At 36.2% G+C, this 12,407-nt stretch overlaps 1 protein-coding gene across 1 annotated transcript in view; it reads right to left on the minus strand.

The window, feature by feature from the left end:
* Positions 1-11,078, minus strand: part of TTC7B (Tetratricopeptide repeat protein 7B) — a 30,461-nt gene extending 19,383 nt beyond the window's left edge. The window contains exons 1-7 of the mRNA XM_051214379.1: positions 10,641-11,078; positions 10,306-10,596; positions 10,049-10,268; positions 6,167-6,347; positions 4,570-4,668; positions 3,543-3,683; positions 1,472-1,555 (exon numbers count right to left, since the gene is read on the minus strand). Of these exons, the coding sequence (XP_051067542.1) occupies positions 1,472-1,555; positions 3,543-3,683; positions 4,570-4,668; positions 6,167-6,347; positions 10,049-10,268; positions 10,306-10,596; positions 10,641-10,776 (1,152 nt within the window). The 5' untranslated portion in view covers positions 10,777-11,078. The remainder of the gene's footprint in view (positions 1-1,471; positions 1,556-3,542; positions 3,684-4,569; positions 4,669-6,166; positions 6,348-10,048; positions 10,269-10,305; positions 10,597-10,640) is intronic.
* Between the last annotated feature and the right edge of the window lie 1,329 nt (positions 11,079-12,407).

The following is a 12,407-nucleotide window of genomic DNA, read 5'->3' on the forward strand; positions in this document are numbered from 1 at the left end:
TAAATATAATGATTCGTATCGCAGAGGCTCGGATTGGTGTTCTGGACTTAACTGGCTGGGCTAGGCGGAAAGCAGGACCAATCAGGACTCTACGCTGCTCGCACGTGTTTTACGCGTCCTTAGTCTGATCGATAATTCGCTGCTCCCTAATTGGCGGTCACAATTTATAACAGATACAAAATGATTTTTATCCATTTTTAAAAATAATATGACTTTTTGATGAATTTTAACAAAAAATTTTTCAAGTCAACAGTACACAAGGTTGTACAATTGTCGGTCCAGTTTAAACCAACCCACAAGAGTATATTGTGGTAAACTCATCAAAATGAAAAACAGAACAGAGGAAATAATCATATCAATTGTATTGGAAACTAAGCATAGAAAATATAGGTCGGAAGGGACCGCCGAAAGTAAGGAATAACACTAAGTTAAAGATATAAAGTAGACAGAACCAATGGATTTGTGCTACTATTATTGAATGGGAATCATAGTGTTAGTCAAGTCTTTTAAACGTAAGTTATGATAACCTCGTAGACTACAACCAGAAGGTCGACGATTTCTGGAGCGACTCAGTTCGATTGTCCATAGATTCATGAACTGACAACATTTCTTTATTTAGTTACAACCAGTTGCCTACAATTCTTTGCTAGTTAGCATAGAATGTGGACGTAAGCGATGGCTGACAGATATGTTGTTCATGTCAAGCCACTGTCTGCATGTTGCAATAAATCCAAACAACAAAGATATAATAGTAAGAAACACTAGGGATTATGTAGAATCTAAATAAGAATTTTCTGCAATCTTCAATTGGTCGTCAGATAATGACTGGTTGGAAGACGGAACATGATCCAATCAGAATATACGGGTTTGAACCCGATCTACTTGTGAAATATAGTTAGAACTGAATTCTGATAGCATAGATCTTAATCAAATAGTTGAATTCTAAAGTGTTTATCATGAAATATGATAATCTCAGGATCAATTTAGTTATGAGTACATAGTTTGATATTCCCTGAGTTTCTAATTACGATAAAAGTTCTTCAAATATGTTTTGTTACTAATTTAGTAAACAATTTCATAAATATGTAGTGCTCGGCATTGAGTTACATTCAACATGTAGGCGTAAATATTACTCGTCAGCTGTTTGAGGTATCCAAAATATGTATAATGGGTTACAAACTAGTAACCCAACAGCTAAAATTGAGGTTCATTAACTACTAAGTCAAATTATTGCTACTGTACGTTATTCAATATATTCTTTGATCTATACTTTTTTCTTAGTCCATTAAGACAGTTTCCAATCCAAGCAAAATATGATAACAGGAAAAGTATACAAGGCATTCAAAATTATATTATTAAAATGTAATAACGTCAGCAAATTTAAAAACAAATTTAATATGCATAAAAACGATAATAATTACACATAAATGACTGTTAATCACAGATGATAATAAAGGAGATAAAAACATACTTGTTTAGAACTGATAAGTGATAAAGCGAATTGATACCAGATATGAAATTGATGATAAGAAAACTTGAGTGCTTTTTCAAGGCACTACATATAATCATAAATGTAAAAATGAAAAGAAAATTGTGAAATATGACCATAATTATTTATGGAGTAATTATTGTTGAAATTACAATCGTTGGCATGATATCAATTCACTAAATATATTTTGAATAGTCAATGCTGGTCGTTGGAGAGCTATATGGAACTATGTTTAGTTATCTCCAACCCTTTTGTTAGGAGATTAAGGTACACTAGTAAAAGTCACAGTTAGAAACAATACAAATATACCAGAATTCACTCAACAATGAAGGCTGAGAAACTTTGGATTAATCGTTATTCGGCAACTTACTTTAGACCCTTCATCATGTTAGATGCAGCCCTAACACAAATACAAATTACATCCTTTTTCGAAATTTTATGATTTGAGTCAACTAGCAGAAAGCTATAAACCAATAACTTAGGGGTTTCTAGCCGCATATTAATTGATTGAATCTCACCTGACAAGTTGATCAACAGAATACGATTAGGAGGCTGAAGGAACTAGATATTATGACATTTGTTATTACCCAGTGGTTGGTTAAGGTTGATATGGAAGGGAAAGAATTAAGCCTCGGTAATTAGGGATTCTGTTGAAGAGTGAATAATATATGGTTTTCATACCCTCCAATTATTTAGTTGTTAAACTACTACTAATCATATTTATTTTTGTGTTTGACAGTTTGTATATAAGAATATTTATTTTCCAAAATAACCTATTCTATTGGCCGGAGGTTTTTACTTTTTATATCAGTTCATTTGAGGGCTCATGTTAATAATTCGGTCTCGTGAGAAACTATCACTCGGCCTCACTATATCATTGCATATTATCAATCGATCGGTGCATTTCCTTCATTAGACCAACAAACTCCTTATGTCCTTTTATTACAAACTATACAGAAGCGTGCTTTGTATCAGTGACTTACTGAGTGACAGCTAAGTAATTAACCATTAGGCTACTCTTTAAATTGCTAAGTTGGACTAACCCATTTAATTTATATAACCTTTTCGCTGACTAATGGTAGTTATCGTAATCACTTACTTTAAAACTGTTGTGTTTGTTTATCTTAATTCGTTATCTAGTGCGTATACAATAACTTCAAAAATACGGAGTGCGAATGGCAGTGAAATTTATAAATATTGACTATTATAATTGAATACAAGGCATAATTTTGTCTTATAGCATCCTGTTCGTGATAAAAAGATACGTGGGATTTGAGAAAGATTCTAATCATGGAAACGATGAAAATGACAATTATAGATGCAAAAATGCTCGCTGATCAGTCTACATATTGGGCTTTCAAACATCAATAAAGACTTTTCTGTCTGATCACGATATTATTCCACATTTAACTCGGATTATAATACCAGTATGATGTTGGATTTTGTGAATTTAAGTTATTCATTAAGTTAGCTAAAGCTTAATTGATCTGGATTGCGATTGATTCCAGTTAAGAACAAGCGAATAACCCTCACTTATGCAACAATTAAACACAGAATGTCATGATTTCGGATCGAAATCGGGAACTGATGATTAGCAGTAGTGTCTGGTAACTTAACAGACAGACCATTAGAAAACGTGAAGTGACTAACAAAGTATTGGTCTGAAGTAGTAAAACAATATTGATTTCGTGGTTAGAGTTTGTGATAGTTGAAATCAACGACCAAAGGTTGCGCATTTGATGAAAAAAGTTATAGTGGAGCAAATGTACAGATTTTGACAGTTTATTATTGTCAAATCTCGTCGAAGTGAGATACGAACAAACAAGCTATCAAGCCATGTATTATGATGTGTTGATTTGCCTCCGTAGATCACTAAACAAAAGTTAAAGTGACTAATCGTTTAAATTCAGATGACAACAAAACTTTATTTAATTATTATAGCTATATAGTGAATAAATATGCACAAGCAACTTCAATTTTCAATGATTACGCGCATCACATACATATTGAGCTTTTTTTCTCCAAGAAAGCATAACAGTTCAAAATAACTCACTTTAGAAAGAAATTTGAAATGTTTAACTTTAGTAAGAAGTATGGCAAGTAAGTCGTAGACAGCAGCTGCATTGTTAAATGATCGAACTATTTGTGGTTCAGATAATTCTGACGGTCGATTAAGTATAACATCTTGACTAGCCTACAAATTTATACACACGAAAATAAACATGATTAAACAACAGCCTAAAGTGATTGTTTATCTTGTCTTTAAGATATCAGAGTCGTATATTTAGAAACTGATTGTAATTAATTGGTGAAAATAAGAGTATAACATTAGTGAGTATCCCTGTGACACCTCAATAATACTATGAACAGCTTTAACGACTAGACAGTTTGAGAACACTTGAATTATAAATGATAAAACTTCCATAGTTAGTTTTTTTTACAATATTATATGATGTTCAGTTAAAGATGAGTGGTGTTACACAACTATTACGAGTTGACAATAATAGCTTTTCAATATTTTTAAGTTGAAAGTAGTAGGTATGATAACACTTTTGATTTGAATAAAGAAAATTTCAGCTTAGACGGAAATCTGGTATAAAAATACATTATGTAATAAATTTTACTCATCTCAGGACATAGGCAAAATAGACAACCAAAAAATGTAGAGTAAAATAAAAGATAAGATAAACCACAGAATATAGAACAATTTACTTATCAGTTCCCTGTTTAGTACAAATTGGATGAATCATGCACTAACTGGTAAATCTGAATTTGAAATCGGAATTCGACAATAATTATCATATCAAATCGAAATGCTTTTCCTTTCTCAAGAAACTTTGGAGGATCGATTGAAACTAAGAGTAACATTAGAGTAAATATTTCAATTGTCGTTGTGATCAAGACTACAGTGATAGCGTTGACATCGAAATCCGTCGACTGAAGAACCTTCCACAATTTAAATTAATATTTCAGAGGTATTACAGAAAAATTTCCTGACAATATACTAAGATAACTCTGCTGAAAGCAGTATTGAAATAGGAAAGCTTACAACATGAATATACATTTGTAGTGAAACTTACTATGTGTTCGGAAATCATTAACGAAAAAATGGCTTCTTCTATTCGATTGTCTGGAATGTATCTATTTGTAGGATATCGGTATGGAATTAGTTGTGCATCCTAATATCAAAGAAAATATATGATGAAAACAAAACAGTAGAATACTACAAAATACAAGTAATTTCCTGTGAACTGTTCAATCATGAATTACAACGTGGATAAAAAACATGGTGAAATAAGCTTTGAACTGGAATAATGCTGAATAAAGTATGATAATTCATACTATGTACCTAGGACAAGACTATTAAGATAAAAATACTTCATCACCAAACTGCGTTTAACATATTAAATTCAAAATGTAGATAACATGGAAATATACGGTAACTTAGCAAATCATCACATCAAATAAAAACGAATAAATTAACTGATTTATACGGTATTTTGGGTTTGAATCATACTTTATGTATGATTGGCTAGTGATACTACCAGGTTGATCAAACCGAAGTGGGTAGAGAGGTGTTCAAGACTGGGACTTAGTGAGTAGAAAATAAACGCCTTGACCATTAGCCCCCGCCACACACACCACATTATCAACCAGTGAATTCATTTGTTAAGTTTTGCGACTGACAAAATATAACATAAATTTGTAAATTACGTTCAAGTATGCTGCTTTTATTCAGAATATAGTCTCATATTTCATAAAAATCTAGGCAAACTAAATAAAGGATACTTTTCAACTGACTCTTAGTTGGGAGATAATTTAGTCAACGGGCACGTTGATTAACAAAGCGACCATGGTTTCTGTGACGACAAATCTACCGAGTGTTGTTTTGTAATCTTGAAATGACCATTTGAATATGTAGTAAATATATCAGACGAAACAAGGACTGGTTTATTTCGTAACTTCTCGTTTATTAATTGAAGGAGGGATTGTGAAAAGTATAAATCTACTTTGGTCATAGAACTCATACTAATCAGTATTGAATGATATAATCGTTATACTGACAAGTAGAGATATTACGGTACAGATAGTTACTGCCCATGATTTTCGTTTACAATTGGGAAAATAGGGTGAGTCTTTTTTAATGGCTTTACCTCTTTCGAGATGGAATGTGGCAATATAAGAGAACTGTTTGTCAGCGACTATGTACAGGTTTCTAAGGGAGTCAGAGGCTATAGATACGTAAGCATATAACCACTTTTATGCCCGTGTACTGCAAATTATTACTTCGTAATTTTCGAACTAGGTTATGTAATGAATTGGATAGACATATGAATTTGCTGCGGTAACTAAACTTCCTACACTAAGTACTAGTAGCATTTATGGAGACCAAGTATCAATAATAAGATTGTTTGACTGACTTTGAAAAAAGAACCTCTACGGCAGCTGTCTAAGATTTGAATGATTTAAAATGATTGATATTTTAGGTTGATTAGTCCTAAACACCTGGACCTCGAAAAAACATTCCATACCTTTTCTTGCATGTGTTTGAAAACTGAAGGTATGTATATTTAGTATAAATCAAGTGGAAAATTTGTTTCTCTAAAACAATGAAAGTACAGAAGGAAACATTTGTTGAATCAAAATAAAAATGAGTGGTTTAAATCAATAGCAAACCTTATCTGTTGAGGAATCTTGATCCATCGATGTATTATACTTGTGATATGTCTTTATGCATACACTCCGTAACAGCAGTTCAGAAAACCGTAAGGATAAAGCTCGTCTAAGAGACCTGGTAGCAGGCAACTCACAGTACCCAAGAATAGTTCGATACTTCGAAATAGCACCAGGTATGTCACTTGGAGAGAATAAAAATTTAGAGGCAAAACAGTTGTGTCAAACGAGATCGCAAATATCAAATATATTTTTATTTTATACGGTCAAATGTTAACCATCTTTATCTTTTGAGTCTGGAATCTAGATCATAATAAAACAGACCCAAGAATTACTCTGCCACTACAAATCACACAAGAACAATATCTACCTTAGTTTTTTTAGAACAATTTTTCTATTATATATGGTACCGAAACACGAAGCATGATATCAAGCCAGATGCTAATGGGGAACGGCAATCTGAAATAATGGCCATATGTACCAGGCTTTACGTCGCGTACAACTGACAAAATAATTAGTTTGATTTATTAGTACTATATGAGGACCTAATTTAAACTGAAGTAGCATCTAAGCCCTTCAATAGAGGTCCTGCTCCTGTTTTTAAAAGGTCACACTACTCAATGCTTGAATGCCTGTAGTGAGGCATCACAGAAAGATCCGAGTGGTACATACAACCAGCGCCAACTAATAAATGAATAACCAGCTGGAGATTTTATTGAGGACGTAGGTGGGAAAGTTTACGATATTCGTAAGTCATAAACACTAAGGATGGGTTTCAGATATACTCTGTGCGTGCTTGACTTACGAATTCGCAATGCAGAATCAGTTGTTACTGTTATTAGATTTGCTAAAGATGGGTGTTAATGAGAAATCTTAATAATCAATTTTAAAAATATTGTTGTTTATTTGAATGTAAAATAGTAAACTGGCAAACCTCCTTTCTGAGTTATACCATGACAGCTCTTTGAATAGTATACTTAATCCAAACATTATTACGAAATGCTGACCCGGTATTACTAAATTACATTACTCGTTACAAGTAATTATTATTTATTTTATTTTAACACATAGATATTGGTACAAGGAGGCACCAAATACATATGTGCCACACAAATCATATTTGATTTGTGTGAGGGTTGTGATACTGCCCGGGTGCCCAAACCGAAGCAGGTGGTTTTCTTAGGAGGCCACACCAGGAGCCTTCAACCTGAAGGTCTGATCCAAAAGGCAGTGTAGCAACGTGAGGAGATGCAGTCCCATGGTAGCCGGTGACCAACGATTGGTTCATACGCCATTTGTTCACTCAGGATACTGGAGCCCATGTGCACTATTGGTTTGGAATCAGGGTTTTCCAACTCCCCTAGGTGGACTCTCCATGTCCACCAACCCGGTTAAAGCGCCGAACGTTCGCTTTTCGTCCTCTCAATTCCGTAAACAACACCCCCGCCACGAGAAAGCAGTGAGTAGGACTTCCCTGGCAGAGGTTATATACGCGTGGCCATGTGAGGGCATTTCTAGAGGGAGAGCGGACTCTCCCCACTTTAGGTCGTACCAGGGCACTTGGTGGCCTCGTTACAAGTGTGACGAAGTGATGCTTGTAAGGAACAGTCTGCGGTGTAGTATACTACATCAGAGTATAAAGCTAGGAAAAGGTTATCGGAAATGGAGAACAAAATCTGTAGAACATGATAATAAAGAAAAAAGTCTTTATGATATAAGAGCACTGTAAAACGAATAAACAATATAAACGATGGTATACGCTACAGTAGACACATAAAGCGGATACACTGAACCATTGTCCATTTTAAAATGAAAGATCAAGGATTAAGATACAATAGTTATTAGTGACATCATAGATGGTCACCGTCAAATGATGCATCATAGCACTCCCGAATCCGATTTCAGTCAGTCAGTCAGTAACAACGTATAACTTCGTACGTACGTACATCAGTTCGAGTTGCCACACCACATTAGCACAGAGATGCAGTTGTCGATTCAAATCCTGTAGTGGTAGAGGTAATAAGAGTATAAGCAGTAATCGGGAAGATTAGTGTTTGGGGATGTTATTTAAAGAGTGTAATCCAGTGAAATAAATTTGGGAAGAGAAAAAAGAGACAAGGAGGAATAAGGAGATCAAAATTTGGGAGAACATAAAGAGTGGATGCACCTGCGCCATTGCAAACGATTTTGAGCCATGTCATTCAGGGTCTCTAACCATCAGTTGCTATCATCTCGTGGTCCCCAACCAGGTAGTCTACACCTACCAACATGGCTCAGTCCACTTGTCAGTGACTTCATGGATTTGTGCCATGTTTTGGTCTGGCCGCCCCTACCTTTCTTCCAACCTACTCCTATACCACTGAACATAGCACGTCGAGGCAGTCGGTCGTTGGGCATACGTAACACGTGTCCCAGCCATCTCAACTGATGAAGCTTCACTACGTCATCAATTGATTTGCCATCCTTACCTAGTACCCGTTTCCTAACAACTGCATTACTTACTCGATGGTCCCAGGATATATGAGCAATATTTCGAAGACACATATGATCAAATACTAGTAACCTACGAATATCCTCTACTCTTACCGGTCATGTTTCACTGCCATAAAGTAGGACGGAACTAACTGCTGGGCAGTAATACGTCCTTTGATTGATAGACGGATATCTCGCCTACGCCATAAATGACGCAAGTTGGTAAAAGCTAGTCGAGCCTTCCGTATCCGTGCTGAGATTTCGTCACACACCAGACCACAAGGGCTGATGAGACTTCCAAGATAAGTGAAGCGGTCGACAAACTCAACTACTTCACTCCCTATCATTAGTTTGGGTGTCAATGCAACCCAGTCCTAAAGCAACACTTTGCATTTCGAGGGGGAGAATCGCATCCCGAACATGCTTGCATTGTTGCTTAGAGTGGTCAGAAGACTGCATTTTGTCAGCGTCTTCACTAAATAAAACTATGTCATCAGCATATTCTAAGTCAACAAGTGAACCTCCCGGTAGAAGTTCAACCCCTAGAAATCTAGACGAGGAAAGTGTTATCTCTAAAAGTACATCGACGACAAAGTTAAACAAGAATGGAGAGAGTGGACAGCCCTGACGAACACCACTTGAGGTAATCAATTCTGATGACAGTTCGCCATAAGCTCTCACTCGACCAGTTGTGTTCGAGTAGAGAGCCCTCATAAGGTTAATGTACTTCTTTGGTACTCCTTTCAGTGACAAACATTGCCATAGAACCTTACGATCAACAGAGTCGAATGCCGCCTTAAGGTCGAGAAATACTATCATTGTGGGGCGCCGAATCCGATTTACCAGAAGGAAAATGTCAACAACTTAAAATATACATAGACGGCTTAAAAGTACGTGCTTTTTGTATTGTTGAGTGGATAAACTATATTGTCCTTACCTCAAAATTTTTGCACCTTCCATAAGAGTGCGCTAATTATGATGTTTTGCTTATTTGGCTGTTATATAGGACGTGAAATTTAGGCAATAGCCTAGCTCCCTTAAATGCTTGTATTTCAGAAGATAAAATTACAATGCTTGACTGAAATTCTGAATGTTTTCTAGCTCATCAGTCTGAACCTTTTTCTGTTTTTTATAGATTTCCACAAGAATATTTTCCGACACCTCTTATGACATATCACCAAATTAGATACAAATCTACAACTAATCATAACTTCATACAAAACAGGACTGTTGAGGGTTGCCGCAAATCAAAACAGCACTTAAAAATTGGTTGACTACACCCAGTAATAAAGTGATACAAAATATTATTAACATATCGTACTAAAAATGGCAAACATCAATTGCTTTGTTTGGTAAACACAAACATATCATATGCCAAAGAACTTAGAAGGCAAAACAGAAATACTTCTTTACCCCTTTTTAAGCAGAATTTCCGGAATCTTTTGTATGACTTTTTCTACAATCGGTGGTACACTGACAGATGAATTGGTATGCTCTGGTTGAGTTCGATCTAATTCCTGAAGATGTTTTATGCACATGTGACAAGCTAAGTTGAATAAATTAATGATATTGTCTCTCTCTTTTGATATGTCAGATAGGCTTTTCAGCTTTGACTGTTCTTCTTTGCACAAACCTGCGAAGTCAAAACTAGTTGAGTAAAAGAAGCATACCCAATACAGCCAAACCCTCACTAACGATGTAATTGAAACGCAGTGTAATAGGGTCCATTTTGGCAGATAACAAATTGAGGGAACTTAAAAGCTTAAGAGCTTTTTCACTATTCCCCTGTAGATAGTATATTTTCCCAAGAAGGACAGATGCCTCAAATTTATATTGCTCGTCATTCCCCTTCATAACTTCTTCCGCATACCTCTTAGCCTTGGACAAATTTTCTGGTGGCAATTCACATTGATCGTTCCATTCTAGCTCATTCTCACAAAGTATTAGCTGATTTAACATATCTATTACAAGCAAGATATATATTAATTTTTTAAAATTTTCCTACGAAGAGACGTGGAGCGGTCGGATCCATGAGCTAGGATTACTTCTAAGGCCTTACTCCAAAAGCCCTCAGAACGGTATCGCTCAACATCTATCTCGATTTTACCCTTTTTAGTTTTAACAGCCTTCACCGTAGACATCCCATTGAAAGACCGCCAGGAATATGAGGATGAAGTATGCCACAACGCCTCAATTTTTAGAGACCAATTTATTGGTGTTTTCTCATGTATGCTTCACTTCGAATGCATTACGATTTCGACATATATCATATGGTGTAAACTATTTGTTTTAAATGTTTTGAGATTCAGATTTGTATAGTAAGTATAGAAGGCCTACAAACATTGATGTGGCGTTAAATAAATCCCCAAAATAAATAACTCTGTAAGTCTTCGACATTGGATGCTGACCACATTAGCTTTAATGGGCTCAGCTAAATGAAGGCGCTCGGTCATGCATACACACCAGATCACGAGTGGTGATGCCGTGCTCAACATCCCCTGCAATCGCTAGCCAGATTAGATCAGTCGATCCTCGATATACTGATAGCGTATCAAATATATCTTTGAACCTCCTCGCTTCCGTATTTTGATTTCAGTCGGTGGGTACGATTCATAGTAGGTGTTACAGGTTAAAGTGTTGTCGAACTTCAAATACCTTTGGCATCTTCATTGGGCAGCCCGACGTGAACTGGTACACCAAATTGTGAAGTGTGGGTCTGTCCTTTCCTGGAATTCTGTATATCGTTGATTTATTTCGTTTTTTATATATTGTGACACTTCTTCCGTGTTTTTGGACATATTTATATATTTTTTCTTCCTCGTCCGTTCTCGCACTTGACATTTCACCATGACTGAACAGACACTCAAGGTACTTAAGTTAAAGATTATGTCCCCACTTTCGTTCCATCTGATTCCCTTCTGACCGGAAAACATCGAAGCCTGGTTCTGCTACGCAGAGGACAACTTCCAAGAGCACGGCGTGAACGACACAGGTCCACAATTCCTCGCAGTAGTCAAGGCACTACCACGCGAATTCAACAGGTACGTAACATCTAGTATGTTTACTAGTGATGTTTCTGAACCTTACTAAACACTGAAACGTTCTATTCTTAAACGCGGAGACCTAACCGATGGACATAGGTTAGACCAACTACTTAATAACATCGACCTGCAACACGGTTCTGCAACAGACATGTTGCAAAGAATGAGAGAGGTTATCGACCAAAGAACCTTCGATGATGACCTATTCAAACAACTTTGCTTATCCAAACTTCCTTAACGGGTGCAAGCTGTGTTGGTCTGGTTTCAAAATAAGGCCTTAGATGAGCTGGCTGCACCACCAAATCTTCTAACGTCGAGGTTTTTTCAGTCAAAGAAAAACCTCAAGAGACACAGAATGGCATTATGAAACTATGTTATTCGCTGATACGTTATCTTAAATTTCGTAACGACCGTAAACGGTCACACATCCCACGGAGAAGCACTTCATGTAGGCAATCTGTCTCTTAACCACGGGAGAAGGATAACCCCGATTGGTGGTGGTATCATAACCAGTATAGAAAATCTAGAAATTGAAGAAAATCCCGCAATTTTCCGAATCGAAAACCAACCGACACGAAAAACAAATCGGGAAACTTCCAAGCCAGCATACGTTAACGACAACCGTAGCCGGCGACACATAGCCGTCTGTTATACGTCACAGGCGTGATAACAAAAGTTCGCTACCTCGTCGGTACTGGCGCAGAAGTTAGAGTTCTTTCTGAAAGTTCTAA

The sequence above is a fragment of the Schistosoma haematobium genome, chromosome 2 (assembly GCF_000699445.3).
Source record: "Schistosoma haematobium chromosome 2, whole genome shotgun sequence".
NCBI classification, from domain to species: Eukaryota; Metazoa; Platyhelminthes; class Trematoda; order Strigeidida; family Schistosomatidae; genus Schistosoma; species Schistosoma haematobium.